General features: G+C 48.1%; 1 protein-coding gene across 1 annotated transcript in view; it reads left to right on the top strand.

Moving 5' to 3' along the window:
* The window catches only part of cacna2d2a (calcium channel, voltage-dependent, alpha 2/delta subunit 2a), a 237,236-nt gene that overhangs the window by 189,480 nt on the left and 30,256 nt on the right, over positions 1-17,500 (top strand). Inside the window, exons 10-14 of the mRNA XM_062546222.1 lie at positions 4,831-4,881; positions 6,513-6,612; positions 11,596-11,760; positions 15,321-15,431; positions 15,657-15,735. Coding sequence (XP_062402206.1) covers positions 4,831-4,881; positions 6,513-6,612; positions 11,596-11,760; positions 15,321-15,431; positions 15,657-15,735 — 506 coding nt within the window. The remainder of the gene's footprint in view (positions 1-4,830; positions 4,882-6,512; positions 6,613-11,595; positions 11,761-15,320; positions 15,432-15,656; positions 15,736-17,500) is intronic.

Raw genomic sequence — 17,500 nt, forward strand, 5'->3', positions numbered from 1 at the left:
GGAATGCAATTTCCTTTGTATCATCGGTTCCTTTCAACCCCCACCACCATCACCACCATCACACACACAGTCCCACACACATCACACACACACACACACACACACACACTTACACAGACCTTAAATGGAATTCTGGAGACCGACACACACACACACCATCTTCAGCCTCCTCTTCTCCAGTCCAACTCGTCCAGTTCCTCCACACCAAGCTACAGTAGTACTCCGGATCCTCTCTGCCTCCAGGCCCCACTGCTGGTAGCCGCTCCCCCACCACTAGGCCTGCGTCTGCTGGCTGGACGGCTGCTGGGCTTGTGCTCTGAGACACGCCAGAGTCCAGAGAGGACAGAGGAGGAGACGCTGAGACCCGAGAGGGAGGACTCCCTCCACTCCGCGGGCCGCCCCCTTCTGAATGGGAGCCCTGCCGCTAGGGCTTATGGGTATTCTGCGCCACCCCTGTGGCTTCCCGACTTCTGAGGTCTGGTCCCTCCGTGCCGTCGCTATCATCCCCAATCCGCCTCCCTCCCTCCCTCCCTCCCTCCCTCCCTGGGCCATGCTGCCTGCTGCCTCCCAGTTGAGTTTCCATCTGAATGGAGATGGGGCTAATTAAGGAGATACAAGTCACTGCGGTCTGCTTTGTCGGTCTCTGTCCAGTGTGTGTGTGTGTGTGTGTGTGTGTGTGTGTGTGTGTGTGTGTGTGTGTGTGTGTTGGGGGGGTTGGAGGGCCACACACTAGCAGCAGCTCAAGTGGAAGTGCCCATACCTTTGATGTGTCATCGGCAGTGTTATTAAAGATAATTGCACCCCCACGCGCACACACACACACATCCCTATATGCGCACATACATAGTCACAGACAAAAAAAAGATTCACACACTTGAATCACAAAGGCACACACACACACACACACATATAACCTCATAGTCACCTCTCTCATTCTGACTTTCACTCCTTTCTCTCTTTCTCTCCCTCTCTCTCTCTCTCTCTCTCTCTCTCTCTCTCTCTGTCCACCCCGAGTGTTGAGTGGGCACGCTCACTGAGTGGCCAGAGCCAGCTCTCTCCTGCTGTCCTCTGTGCTCGGTGAGCTGTCATCCGTCTTCCACCCATCCATTTCCCCCCTCTTGGCTTCTGTCTGCGAGCGAGGGAGGGAATGCAGTGCCCCCACCACCACCACCGCCGCCACATCCTCCCACATATGCCCCCTGCCATGATTGGCTGCCTGGAACGGCCACTGAGGGACGGGGTGAAAGGTCACAGTGCAGGTTGGAGTGGCGTGTGCCAGCAGCTGGCTCGCCTCAGGAAACAGTGTGGAGAGAGCACTCGCTCAGAACACATACACACACACACACACTGAGACACACACACACACACACACACACACAAATGCATGTGCACACACAGCCAGGCACTGCCAGTAAAGCCAGGCCCACACTCACACATTAATAACACTACTAGGAACGAATACACATAAATGTTAAAACATATCCACGAACACGTGAGCACAAAACACACACACGTCCACACCAATGCACACAGTACACACACACACACACACACACACACACACACACATACACACACACACACACACACACACACACACACACACACACACACACACACACACACACACACACTGCTCTGTTGTGCTTGGCCCTGCTTCACAAAGCCGCTGGATTGGCCCCCATGGGCTCCACTCTTCCCCAGCCAAAGCCAGGCCCAGCCAGCCAGCCCGACCAATCATCATCACCACAGGAAGAAGCCCCCAATGATTGGTCAGCCCCCAGCACACAAAACAACAGCAACATGGCAGCATCTACCAACAATCTCCTAAACACACACGTGTACACACACACACACAGACACACATACACACACACACACACACACACACACACACACACACACACACACACACACACTCACTCACTCACTCACTCACACAAAAGGCACACCGGTAGCCACTCTGCCGCTGCCAGTTACCCATAAGGCCGAGCGGTGCGGTCTCAGAGCTGGAGCCAGGAGCTTGAAGGAGTGCGCGATGGCCATCAATCTCCCCTCAGATTACACAGGGGCAGGGGGACGTAATGCCTTTTTAATTGCTACTGGAACGGTGTTTGTGTTTTGTGTGTGTGTGTGTGTGTGTGTGTGTGTGTGTGTTTGTATGAATGAGTGTGTGTCCATGTTTAATGTCAGCCTGTATCAGCGGCGCACAGACTTGGGTGTTTTGTTGCTGTTTTCGCACACCATGCATCAAACACACACAAATACACACACACACACACACACACAAACACACACACACACACACACACACATACACACTTTTAGACACGCTTTCAGTCTCCTACGCACACCCACACATTGACTTTTTGTCGTCACATTTTTGCTGAGACGGATCCTAAATACCACAGCAGATTCAAAATCAGAGGAAAGGACTCAGTGAGGGACTGATCTGGTATGGCCTCAGACGGGCAGCCAGAATTCGGCCGTTTGGTCATCTTCAAGGTGTGGTCATCTTCAGAGGGCGGGGGTATGACTAGCAACATGAAACCGTGGGACTGGCAGGGGCTTCAGCCTTGAGCCCTGGCCTCCTCCCTCCCTCTGCCATCTCTCTATCCCTCACTTTCTACATCTCTCCCTCCCTCTTTTTTCCCCCTCCTTCCCTCCTGTCAGTGGTTGTCTCAGTGGCAGCGGCCGGCAGCCCTCAGCGAGTTTATCTGAACTCCAGACCGGTCTGGTCACAAGCCAGTCAGTCGGAGGTGCCTGGGAGCCCCCTCAGGCAGAGGCAGACAGACAGCCATGTCAGCCACCTCACCTAGCCAGAGCTCTAGGGCCATGCACATACACTCACACGCAAACACACACAGACATTCACACGCAAACACACACATGCAAACACACACGCAAACACACACACATACATTCACACGCAAACACACACACACACACACACACACACACACACACGTGCAAACACACACGGACATTCACACGCAAACACACAGATGCAAGCACACAGATGCAAACACACACACACACACACACACACACACACGCTCACCCACCAAGAACTGAATCGGCTAAACTATTTAAAACATGGCGCATGCTGACATTATTTCAGAGGTTGTGACCGCAGAAGTGCTCTTGTCACATAATGGGTAGATATTAACTTTGGCAATAAAGCCATTTCTGAGAAACAAGCTCAGAGGTGGTCGTTGGAATTGTATTAGTTTCGAGAGTGCCGTTTCCCAGAATCAGAAGAATGCCAAGGTAGTGAGATTGAAGAAAAGTGTATGAGGTTATCATGGCACTTCAGTTGGCTGCGTGCACAAAAGCTGTCTGTTCAGTCCAGTGGAGCCAGGTGTGTTTGAACCTGCCAGGAGTGTAGAGGTAAAATAAGCGGTGGGTAAACTACGAATTCTGTGATCATGGTGGGGTGGACTGCGCCATGTGGTATCAGTTATTTATTTATTTTTTTTAAAAGGCATTCAGATCATGTTTGATGATGGAGATTATTGTCAAATGTTTAGAACAACCAGTGGTATTAAATGGCTCCTAGAGTGTATATGAGTGTACATATTGTGAATGTAGATAATAAGGAATGTTAAAAGTTGCAGTTGGTGAATAGACTCTTTTGAGGGGTGGATAAACTTTAGCACGAGGTGGATAAAGGCTATTTCTGACTTTTCAGAGGTGGATAAACTGCGTTTGCTTGTGTTTATAGCCTTCACTACAACCCTGCCTGCCGCTATTGCTCATGTACAGTAATTAGTGTCTACGAGGACACAGTTGGGTGTTGCACTAGGGAATCAGTACGTTAAGATTAAGAAGAATTAATGTGTGTGTTAAAATGTATTATTGGGAAAACAAGATGTTTAGTGTCAGAGTGAAAATGTAAGGAGCAGAACATAACAGAAGCTGCCGGTGCAACACAGTTAATTCTCCACTGCAAATAAATGACCGAACAGGAAAGAGCCTTTCGTGCACATAGTATACTAAAATACCTACCATAATTGTATATAATATATATGAATTACGTGTGAATTCTTGACACAATCTCTTGAAACCATGGGGTCTCTTGTGAAAATGTACAGGTGCACATGATGGGTGTTGGCAGCTCCTGTGGGTTATTGGGGAGCACAATGCAACAGGCTTACTGGCTGTGGAGCAGTTTTATAGCCACACAGAAAGCATACCGTCATCTGTCTTCTGTGTTGCACATGTTACAGTGTCTCCAGCTGTGTGTAGCAACTCTGTTCTCATTGTAATTTTGCGCTCTCTCTCTGGTAAACGAGTAGCCTAGGCTATACACGCAGTTACCTATCACTCAAACACAGTTCCCTTTCATGTTTCAAACTCCGCTCGAACACTTTGTCACACTGTACGTCTGCAATGGGGGTTAATTAGCCTCTCTTAGACGCCCGTCGTCTTCCGTCTCCGCCGTTCTCGCTATAGGTCCTCCGTGGACTCCGCCGAGCTTCCTTTCAGTATTTCCGTGTACATTAGCTAAGCCCTGGCTGCCACTGTCTGGCCCTGGATGACAAGTTTAATCACCTCCTAATCTCAGTGTGGAGTGCGAGTGCCGCTGTAAAGGTTCTATTCAGGTGCCCCCCCGTGTCCTCTCTGATGATAGCTCAGAGAAAAGCCGTCTCAAAACCCTCCGACAGAGGTCACGGCGGCGAGGGCGTTTGCTCGCAGAGCCTCAGCCACGCGCGCGGCGCGGCGCAACAGAGCCAGGGTTTTACCACCACTCGAGTCTGTAATTGGTCCATAATCACGCCTGTCTCTCTCTCTCTCTCTCTCTCTCTCTCTCTCTCTCTCTCCACGCAGGTACATCCAAGGAGCCTCCTCTCCCAAGGACATGGTCATCATTGTCGATGTGTGAGTATATCATACCACTCAAACACAAGAACGGTCCCACCTGGAACGACCATGAGCACACACACACACACACACATTTGTCTTGTACGCACCCACCCGCACACAAACACACGCACACAAACATAAACATATATATTTTGATATTCCGAATGCACTCACTATCATTCACTGTGTTGCTGTCAGTCTAAGATGTCATTGCTGTTGCATCAGTGCCACCTATTGGCACATGTCTGCATGCCACCTGTCTACACGGACAGACTCGTGTCAGAGACCACGCCACGGTGGTGGACTCAGCTCAAGCACAAGAGTATCGGGGGTTGGCTAAGGTTTTGTGGTTATCATTTAGAGGTTCCGACACAAAATTACGTTGACCTACGGTGCACATCGTTCATCTTCTGGCTCTCTATAGGCACCCCTTATCTAACTCACCTGGCCCTCAGGTGCTCAAGGTCACCTGCAGGCCTAACAGAGTTGAATCAGGTGGCCAGTGCCTTGAGCACAGATGACCTCTTCTGATCACTAAGAGCTTTACAGACTTATCCTTGAAATGCAGCATAGCCTTGCAAAGCTAGGAGCAATACTACAGTATACGTATTCCTCCATTGTTGTTATGGTTGGTTGCTTACTGACATGTTGCTTGGACAATGGAAATGCTCGTCTTTGGCTCTCAGTTCGTAGAAAAGTAAGCCGATTCTTCAAAAGCTAGCATGTAGAATCAACACCAAACTGGCACAGGCACCAACCTATCGCCAGGACTTGGTTCTCGTTGGTGGGAAAGGGATATCTGGCAGGCCTTCAAGTCCCTGATCACCTAGACAGTCTGTCAGGCTCGTTTTGGGTGAATGGCTCTCCGTAACCTCTGCATGGGAGAGGCGGGGCTGTCTAGAGAGATGGATGATCGGCCACCTCTGATCTGGAGTCAGTCAGCCCTAGACCGCGTCCACGTCCGCATCTGCGTCACCCCTGTGACACCTGCAGGAGCCGTGAGCGCCGCACCTGGCCGCGGATGAGCTCGGTGACACGGGCCTGAGGGGGCCTCTGTCTGCTGCTGAGCCCCCGAGAGCCCCAAAGCCGCTTAAGAGACAGGGGAGCCCGGGCAGCCTTATCACAGCCCCAGCCCCAGCCCCAGCTCCTGCTCCTGCACCGGAGTCTGCTGATCTTATCCACCAACACCACCACCACCACCACACCACGCCACACTGACAAGCTCACGGCTGACCTTGGAGTTCGGCTTTCGGTTATGTGAATTAAAGAGGCCAGATGCATGTTGGTGTGCTGGTTTTTATGAATTTGTACGGTTTTGTGCCTTGGTGGTTGCTTTCTGTGCTTGTGAAAATGTCACAGGTCAGTCTCATATACATGTATGTTCAGTAAAGGTGTATGTTCAGTAAGGATACTTAATATGTTATTTATGAATTTATGATTTAGGGGTTGAGAAGTTTTTGCTTGACCAGTGTGGCTCAGGTGTCTCAATTCAGCAATCACACACACACACACGTGCACACACACACGCTCACACTCAGACTCACACTCACACTCACACTCACACACACACATTCACACTTGCACACATTCACACATTCACACATACTCACACACTTACACACCTTAGCGTATGTGTGTGTTTGCAGGAGTGGCAGTGTGAGTGGCCTGACGCTAAAGCTGATGAAGATGTCTGTGGTGGAGATGCTGGACACCCTGTCTGATGACGACTACGTCAATGTAGCACGGGTGAGTAACCGCTTCATGTTAATTTACAAACACACACACACACACGCACACACACACACACACACACACATCCTTGAGGTTTTTGCTTTTTTGCTCAGTAGCTTTATCTGTAAGTTTGGATTTAAGTTGCCAAGAAAGAAGAAGACACAGCAACTCCATGTTGCACCTGCTGTTGCCTCATCCACCAGTGTGGTCACAAGATTTTGTAGAGAGGTCATGTCAATATTTAATGGGGTTTAAGTGGGGTTTTCAGGGAAAGGACGGCAAAACTCAAAATATGGAAAAACAAATGGCCGCACACCAGGAACACACTGGCCGTGTGTGTGTGTGTGTGTGTGTGTGTGTGTGTGTGTGTGTGTGTGTGTGTGTGTGTGTGTGTGTGTGCCTGCACCGGCACATCAATATTAGAAAGGACACAACATGGCTAGAACAGCACAAACAAATGAAAGAATTGGAGATATTAATCACATTTCACCTCCATCTGTTTTTAAATGTGTCGTGATTGAAGTTAACCTTGAAAGCTTTTACAGCTGAGCTCTGATTTGAGGATAAGTACGAGAGTGACTGACAATGAATCTGCTCTGATTGGATGATGAAGCTTAATATTCCATGTGCCCCAGTTTCCATGGAAGATAGAAATATGTGTGTAAAGCATAAATCAGTAGTCACTCTACTTTAATTGAACGCTACACACAGTGTTCTTAAAACTTAACAGGAACAAACGACTAATAACAGCCAAGGTTTCAATGCCTCAATACCCAACCAGCATAAGAGTATCAAGAGTTCAACACTCAAGGGTCACAAAAAGTTACCTCCTTTAAAGGAACACGCCAACCTCTAACAGGAGCTTATCTTATTTCCTGTTTGAGCTATAGGCTAACTGGTCTAATACACTTCCAGTTAATTATGCTAAGCTAGGCTAACAGCCTCAGACTGAGTTATCACGCACACAGAGAAAAGAGTATGTTTTCTCTTATCCATCTCTGGGGTAGACTAGCCTGGGTGTTTCCATCCTGCCTTGTGAGGTCATTTCATTCACGCTGCTAAGGCAGTCTGGAAACTACCGCCCTGATTTTTGCCTGAGATGGGGGACCAATCACAGAACAGGGGTCAAAGCAAGACGATGATGAGCTATGCACAGACGTAGAAGTGGTAGGCGCTAGCCAGGCTAGGGCTAGACAGCAAATAAAGAACATTTCCAAAAAGTTGAAGTGCTCCTCTCACGGTGGGACCTGGATTTTCACTGTAGCAAAGGGCACAGTGAGGGTGGCTGGCAAGAGGCTCCAGCTGTGGCTACTGGGCCGGATAAGAGAAGCTGCTGGAATGCTTCATGGTCTGCTGTGTGGAACACGGCCCAGGATGGAAGAGGAAACAAGTTAATAATCTGCTTCTTTTGCGCTTTGGGGTTATTGTTTTTTTTCGGGTGCCTGCCTCCGTTGAAGTAGGATACTATTTAAGTTAAATGTCATGCTGTGTATTTATAAATATCCGTTCTCGTCATGCGACACCTACCTGGGTGAGTGTTGCTGTCAGTTTAGCCGTCCATCTCTGTACAAGTGCATTAGAAAAGGCAGAACAGGTCAGTCCTGATGTAACACTTGCACATTGACAGAAAGAAGAAGAAAAAGCTATGGGAAGCACAATGGCCCCATCACCAGATACCTTTTCAATATTGGTTTGTCTAAAGGCGGTTGACCACTGGCAAAGTTTTGCTCTCGGAATGCTAGCGGCACCTCGGCCCAGGTTGCTTTGATGGCGTCGCTGTCAGGTCACACTGGCCTCTGTCAATCAGCGGCGAGCCAGCGCTTTCTTGTTCTTATGTGAGACACACACACACACACACACACACACACACATGGACATGCTGGCCCAGAGACTGTCACGTTGGCTGTCACACTCACACACAATCACACCCTCCGCCTTGTCAACCCACATAAGTGTGAATGAAAATTGCAACTGTGTGTCTGTGTGAATGTGTCAGTGTGTGTGTGTATGTGTGTGTGTGTGTGTGTGTGTGTGTGTGTGTGTGTGTGTGTGTGTGCATCAGCAAGAATAAGTATGTTTGTATATTATGCATATTCCTAGTTCTTTCTCTACCCAACACTCTCAGTTGGTGTGCGTGTGTGTGCGTGTGTGTGCATATGGTGTGTGTGTGTGTGTGTGTGTGTGTGTGTGTGTGTGTGTGTGTGTGTGCGTGTGTGTGTGTGTATGTGTGTGTGAGTGAGTGTGTGTGCATATACGTGTCTGTGTGCGCATGAGCAAGATCAAGAGGGATGGCTCCTGCCAGCCACGATAAATCTCATTTCATTTCATCTTGTCATTCTATCGCTCTTTTTCTTTCCCTCCCTCTGTCTTTCACTGTCTTCCCATCCTTGTTATTCCTCTCTTTGTTCTCTCTCTCCTCTCTCTCCTCTCTCTCTCTCTCTCTCTCTAACTCTCTGTCCCTCTGTCCCCTACTCTCTTCTGCCTGTTGCTTTGCCTTGTGTGCCTTTTTGTCTCAGTCGCTACGTGTGACATACAATTTTAGGCAATGTATATTGCTCTCAGGGGAATGAGCCTGACTCCACTCAAACACACACACACACACACACACACACACACACACGCACACACACACACACACACACACACACACACACACACACAGGGAGAGGGAGAGGGAGAGAGAGGGAGAGAGAGAGAGGGGGGGAAATGGGACTGCACTGTTTGTAGGCCCACATCAGTAATCCCCGCTAATCCACTGCTCTTAGTGAGTGTATTCCCCTAAATCCCACGTCTAAGAGCATAAAATGAGCACAGTAATCTGGGAGAGAATGCCGCTGATTTCTCACTTATTATAAAGGCGGCCTCAGACTATAGAGCCAAGGTAAGGTTTTTAAAAATGCCTCAAATAGCATGTGTGCACGTGTATGTTAGTTGTGTATGTTGTGTGTGTGTCTGTGTGTGTGTGTGTGTGTGTGTTTCTTTGTGTACGAGTATGTACACATTTCCATATAGATTTGAGTTTTTTTTCCCCTCTATGAATAGAAACCTTCACAAGCACAAATGTCAGCATTTTACAGGCTAAATATTTTAACTACATCTGACCTGCCAACCCCTTCAAAATGTCAACTGATGCAAGAGTTGACCTTCAAGAGCAAAGACCATTAAGATGGGGATATTGCAGGTCTACAGCAGTCCTACACTTATTACAAGTGCAGAAGCCACTCACTCGTACAGTCTTACACTCTTGGAGGCACATTAAAGCACATGCGCGCGCGCACACACACACACACACACACACACATGTATGCACAAATAAATGTTGGCACACAAATGTGAGCACACACAAATATGCACACATACAGCATATTTTCTGGCGCTTTGCCTGTGATGGGGGGCTTTGGCATTTTACCTGCACCTGTTCTTTGCACAGAGCACTGTAATCAACTAGGTCTACTGCCACTGTACCACTTGGGGGCTTGCAGCTGGTTCATGTAAACATGTGCACGCATACACGCACACACGTACACACACACACACACACACACACACACACACACACACAAACACACACACACACACACACACACAAATCCACAGAGGAAGCATTGCCAAAACTGCTCTTGCATTGCATCAGTTGCAATCACACCTGAGCCAGCAGGTATCTGTATACCAGTGTGTGTGTGTCTGTCTGTCTGTTTGTGTGTGTGTGTGTGTGTGTGTGTGTGTGTATCTGTGTGTCCGTACAGGCCCATGCATATCTATGTGAGTCTCTCTCCAGCAGTGTTGAACGGCATGGGGTGCAACAGGAGATTACTGAGCATTACTTGCTACAGATATCAAACCTCTTTCCACAGTGCATGCTACAGGACCACCACCTAACGTAATGGGCTTTAGAGGCCTTGTGTTGGCAGCCTGTCATCAACAGCATATGCCCTCCTCATTGTACCGGAGGCAAAGCCGCATGCTGTTGCAGCTCCATGATCTGTGTAAGCGCAGCTGGTAGCTCAAGGTGCTAATAGCACTAACATATGGGCCAATCAGCGGGGACCACACATGTGGATTGCTGTGGAGGAAATTAGCTGGAATAAATGGCAAGACCTCTGCGCCCTGTAAGCACACATGTCCACTAATTATATAGTTCTTAATGGACAGATGAAAATAACATTCCTAGTCATCATTCCAAGGGGGCAGTTTAGGAGTTGGCAGATTTGTAGTACCCCTGACGAAAAAATAACTACTGTATAGTAATTCTGTGATATTGTATAATATGTTGATGGTGTTGATGTTCTGCAATACTTCAGTAATACCTCTATAGTGTTCCCATTGTAGTCTTACAGTATATACTTCTATAAGATGTCTAATACTACAAGTTTCATATAACATCTATAATATTCCTACAGTATAACCTCTAGACCATTCCTGTAAGATTACTATCGTATATAATAATATTATATTCATAATAATATATTATAATATAGTATCATTTTAATGCTAATTGTAATACTACGAGATTCCTTTGGGGTCAGTATGGTGTAAGTTCTGAATGTGTTTTTTAGCATTTGATGAGGTCCACTTGAAATGGCAACTCTGCCCACTCATTTCTATGTAAAACGCGGGGCCGGCAGAGTGCCCGCCACTGGACACTGGAGATACGGTAAACTCCCACACGTTTATTTTCAGCTGTGGAGGGAGGCACAGTCGTGAGTCGTGAGTGCTCTGGCCCTGTGAGCATGTGAGCAGAATGCTAATGCAGGAAGCTGTAGACACTGGGCCGGATCAGAGCCACGTGTGGGCCAGAGCCAGGTTGTGTCTGTGGACCCGATGGCGCCCATGTACTCTCCATGTTTGTGCTGCAGAAGATGGATTAGTCCTGATATTGCTCTAAAAGTCTTTTGTCTTTTGCAAGACAAGACAAGACAAGACCATATCTCAGGGTGTTTGATGGGCTTTTTTGTGCACATTCATTTGAAGTGAAAACGACTCTTTTGTGCGTTGCAGTTCAATGAGAAAGCAGAGGCGGTGGTGCCCTGCTTCAGGTCCACCCTGGTGCAGGCCAACCAGCGCAACAAGAAGATCTTCAAGCAGGCCATCGCCCACATGCAGGCCAAGGGCACCACGGTCTACAAGTCCGGCTTCCAGTTCGCCTTCGAGCTGCTCCTCAACGTAAGTTCCACACCCAGGAGGGGCACTGGTGTCCATCAACTCTACATGTTCATCAACACTATATACATACATCAACACTACACACTACACATACTGTCCATCAACACTTCACGTTCATCAACACTACACATACATCAACACTACGTGTCCATCAACTCTACATGTCCATCAACAATATATTATACATCAACACCACACATGTATCAACACTACAGATACATCAACACTACATGTCCATCAACACTACACATACATCAATATTACATGTCCATCAACACTACATGTCCAACAACACTGAGCATGTCCCCATAAGCCCCTATACAGTGTTTGTATACAGAGATATCCTTGTGTTGGTATGTAGTTATACTGTAGATCATTTAGGACAGTGAGCTTTGTTGTGCCTGTGCTGTCATATACTGTGTACTGTATACCATGGCAGCAGGTTACATTTTGCAAGAGGCTAGTGTTGCCACCAGTGTTAGAACGGTGGAAGGTGTCTGGCCAGCCGTCTCTCTATGTTGAGTAGAAAGTGAACTGTGTGTGGTGACAAAGCAGCCTCATTTGAATGGCGGCGGGTGTGTTCAATTAAAGTCGGCGCTGGGTGGAGGGGAAGGAGGGTGTTTGTTCAGCTCGGACTCTTCAGAGGTCAGAATACGCAATGCTGCATCTCTCTCTCTCTCTGTCTCTCTCTCTCTGTCTCTCTCTCTCCCTCTCCCTCTCTCTCTCTCTCGCTGTCCGCCACACTCAGAGTGCAATTAAACACTCAGCGGAGGTGGACGCCCTGGGCAGGGGGTCACACACCAGCTGGGACCTGAGGTCAGAGCTCAGCCCCCCTCTCCTGACCCCCTGTGGAGTGTGATGGGCTCTGGAAATAAATGGGGCTGGATGAAGATAATGAGGCGAAATATAGCCCAAATTAATCTCCAATTTTAGACATTACAATATTTTACACTTACGGTATGGTATATACACAGTACTTTTAAGTTGTCTGAAATATTTTTAAATATAGATCAGGAAAGGCAAAGGGGCCAAGATGATGTGACGGGACAAATGAGTAATGCAGTGCTGGAAGTGGGTTATGAATATGGGATTAGTGTTGAAGAGCCCCGTAGGAGGGCTGGTGTTCCCTGAAAAGTGTGGGACAGGGTGATACTGTAGTAGCTGTCTCGGGTGCTGGAGCAGAGGGTGAGCTTCCTCTGGGTTGGAGGAACAAGATCGGGATAGCTGCTGTCCATGGTGCTGAAACATGGATCACTGTTGCTTTAAGCTGGATGCACTGTGCATGTATGAAAATGTTGTGTGTGTGTGTGTATGTGTGTGTGTGTGTGTGTGTGTGTGTGTGTGTGTGTGTGTGTGTGTAAGCTTGTGTGTATGTACGTTTGTGTGTGTGTGTGTGTGTGTGTGTGTGTGTGTGTCTGTATGTGTCTGTGTGTGTGTGTGCTTGCATGTATTTGTGTGTGTGTGTGTGTGTGTGTGCGCACGTCCATGTGTGTGCATGTTGTTTGGTTGGCTGTCGCCCCTAATGAGCCCTGATGTGCTGATTGATGAATAAGACCCAGACACTGACCGATGAAGTGATATCACTTTATTAAAGCTGCTGATGCTAGCAGACACGTGCCTATATGCCTGCTAAGCACAACTACCCACATTAGCAACTACCATGCAGCCAAGCTCAGTAGACAGCCTACCCCGTCAGCCAGTAATCTCTATAACCACGCTGAGGGTCATTAGCAATGTCTTAAGTAGTGCAACCAGAAAACTAAAAGCTGTTAGTTAAAGGGGAACTGTGCAGTTTTATTTAGTTTAATTTATCTCAACTTAACTGCTTCGGAGTCATTGGAATGGTTGTATGACTTTTTCTGGATTGAATGGTGACTGTCTCCCTTCTGTCTTTGGTCTGGCGAGTCCGAAAGTCTTGCGGTCTCGCAATGTATCAAGTTGCTTTACGACACTACACACATAGACGCCAGGCACTGGCTAGAACAAGGTAGCGATGGAGTTTCTCAGACAGTCGTCGGAGGAAACCATTGTTTTCTCTGCACAGAAAACTGCAAAAAGTGAGAAAACAGTGGAGGAATTGCCAAACCTCTTACACTCTTTAAACAAATGTGTTGAAAGCACAACTTGCATTGTTTTTTAACACATCTCTGTGTCCAGAGAGAGGGATAACAATTTCAATTTCAATTTAATTTCACTTATAGAGTGCCAGAACTGTCACATTTGTCACATATATGTCCATACTAAGCAGTTCACTTACCCACCTAGGTATGACAATGTACTTTCTAACTAGCTAACTACACAGTGATATCAATGATTGATCCCAAAATTCAGACTTATAATCGACCAAATGCTGTATTCCAATAACTAGCTTTCACACCATAAGAACCAGATATCCCTCTAATAATTCCAGCTTGTTTTCTGTGGTAATCAGCCTAGTCTCTGGAATAGCCCATTTCAGGGTGTTGTCGGCTGGCCAGCAACATCCACTGGCGGTCCTCCAATCATCCAGTTCTGACGAACAACAACTAAAGACGATTAGTCACAGCCTGTGCGATTTAATTTATCTGATTGCGGCCGTATTATTTATCATTATTAGAGTCTCGTCATGGCACTAGGATGAGAAACAGAGGCGGACAGAAAGGGGGATTCTGGGTAGCAGATTGGATCTGACAGGATGGGTGAATGATGAGAGAGAGACAGAGAGAGGGAGAGAGGGAAGGAGAGGGAGAAAGAGAGATAGAGGAAGGGATGGAGAAACACATATGTGTGTGTGTGTGTGTGTGTGTGTGTGTGTGTTTGTCTGTGTGTGTGTCAAAGAGAGTGAGTGAGGGAGATGGCATCAGGATTTTACCTGAGGAGATATTTCTGGACACACTGTCTCTCACACTAATGCACACAGACACACACAGAGACATCAGAGCTCCAGAAACACACTGATGAATGTGTGCATGCACACATACACACACACACACACACACACACACACACACACACACACATAAATGCAAACTCTCTTTTTCGCTCCTTCTCTCTCTCTCTCTCACTCACACACACACGCACACACACACACACACACACACTCTTACATACACACACACTCTTACATACACACACACACGCACACACACACACACACACACACACACACTCTTACATACACACACACACACACACACTCACACAGAAGTGGATGTGTTCCAAAAGTGCTGGTGATTACAGATGATCACTGATTCCATCTTCCCGTCTCTTCCTCTCCCATCATCTTGTTCCTGTTCCATACTCATCATTCCCTGCTCATCTACATAATCTCTCCCTCTCCCTCTCTCTCCCTCTCTCCCTCTCTCTCTCTCACCCTCATCAATCCATTTCTAGCCCGTATTTGTTTGCATGTCAAGAATCTGTTTTTATTTCCATAGCAACATGATTGTTCATTTATCTCTGTTTGCTTCTCTCCCTCTCCCTCTCTCTCTTTCTCTCTCTCTATCTCTCTCTCTCTCTCTCTCTCTCTCTCTCTCTCTCTCTCTCTCTCTCTCTCTCTCTCTCTCTCTCTCTGTGCGCAGGACACTGGCTCCCCCAGAGCCAACTGCAATAAGATGATCATGATGTTCACGGACGGAGGTGAAGACCGAGCCCAGGAGGTCTTTGAGAAGTACAACTGGCCCAACAAAACGGTAAGGCCCTCCCTCGTCGGCCTTCACACTGAATACAAATGCACTCCTGCTGCATCTAGAGGCATTGATCGTCTCTGTGTGTGTGTTAAACCCGTGGCTGAAGTGGGTTTTGACTGGGGGAAGTGAGGTCAGTCTGGGACCATTATCTTTTTGAGTGTTTCTTTTTTTTTGGCACGTGTTCTCATCCATTGCCTCTCCCCCCGTATACCCCCCCCCCCCCCGCAGGTCAGAGTCTTTACCTTCTCCGTTGGCCAGCACAACTACGACGTCACCCCACTGCAGTGGATTGCTTGTGCCAACAAAGGTAATTGAAGTTGTGGGACCGGTGTGTACTGTGTGATTATGTTTGCTCTTCTTTAAGCCTGGCCAAAGGGGGGGGGGGGGTCGAACACCACCTTACCCATTCACTCACAAATGCTTGGAAAATAAGCAAGCCATGGCACAACCAAGACATTAAATTGAGACTACAAACCACCGTCAAAAGACAAACAACAGCACTAAAAGAGCTCTCGGGCCAGGAGGCAGTAAGCCCATCAGCCTCCGCGCCAGAGGCCTCTCACTGCTGCTGCTGGCACAGGAGCTTTTAATCGCCCCCTTGTCTGGGCCAGAAGCACCGAGTTCACTTCAGGTCTGATCAGGTGTTGTACTCGACCTGAGCAGAGCTACAGAGACTGGGAAAGCAGCAGGTACAAAACAAAAACAGGACACGCAACAAGCAAACAAAACAAACAAACGTGACAAACATAACAACATCCCCAACATCCTCAGCCGCATCCTCGATGAATAAAGTAGATTTAAGAGTCACACTCAAGTGTGACACGTAAAATATCATTAGTGTTCATTTGTTGTTCTAATATCGAAGCACACCCATGTTCTCCTATGCTATTCATGCACTGCAGTGCCTATTCCATAGCACTTGAAATGTGGAGATGACTGGGACTTACCAGTGATATTTGTGAGGTTAAACAGGGCTCAATGCACAAATACCAGACGCCAGTGCAGACACCACTACCCCTGAGCGTGTGGACGTGCTCAGTCTGGTACCAAGATCAATCCGAGCTCCCGGCCCTACTGTGCGTACACATTAAACTTGTGAGACTAGAGGTTTGGACAGCGCAGAGGCTATCACCGCGCAGTGTTGTGGGGACTCAACCGTGACTTAACCTGTGCTGGGAAGTGGCACATGCAGCCTCAGCAGTGGGCCTTGTTGCTCCTTTTGCCCCTATACACACACACACACACACACACACACACACACACACACACCACCACCACCATCACCACCACCACCCCCCACTCCAGCCCTGAGCAGGATCCTGCCAATCTGCCCTGCGCTTCCCTCGTAATTATCCCTCCTTCCGCGTGACCCACTTTACACTGGGCCACGCTGCACGCCTCGATTCACCACAGCTCCGCTCGGCTCCCAGGGAGGACCGCAGAAGCTGATCTCCCAGCAGATGCACGCAGCATAATATGCACAGACTTATCTGGAGTAGCACGAATGCAAAGGCTGTATGCAATGCAAATATGTCTGTATGTATGTATGTACTGGAATTAACTGACATGCATGGAAGGGAGAGAGAGAGAGACAGAGGCACAGACTGTTTTCTCTTTCTGTCTTTCTCTTTTCTCTCTCTCTCTCTCTCTCTCTCTCTTTCTGTCTGTCTTGCGTGTATGTTGTTTGGTTGCATTATTTCCGCCCTCCTCTCCCCTCGTTAAGCCGCAGCCTAATGATCGTCACTCTCAGAGCGACTGATTAGTTAATTGCGAGCTGTGCCAAGTGCTCAAGAGGGGGGAGTCTGGGGGGGGGGGGGGGGGGTGTTGGGGGCGGGGGCGGGTAGGAGGGCTCCCCACAAGTTTTAATTAATTAGCTGGAGGAGCCTGGCTTTTTCCGCCCATAACCGTGACATCCTTCCGGCTGGGCCAAGGCTGCGACGGGCGCTTGGATTAAGGGGCTCTGAGCCGACATGTTCTCCCGCGTAATGAGAGCAGCGACGGCGGAGAGAGAGAGAGAGACGGGAGACTGGAGGAAGCTCACGGAGTGTGTTGTTTTTTCTTCTTCTTTTTCT

The sequence above is a fragment of the Sardina pilchardus genome, chromosome 9, assembly GCF_963854185.1.
Source record: "Sardina pilchardus chromosome 9, fSarPil1.1, whole genome shotgun sequence".
In the NCBI taxonomy this organism is placed as follows: Eukaryota; Metazoa; Chordata; class Actinopteri; order Clupeiformes; family Clupeidae; genus Sardina; species Sardina pilchardus.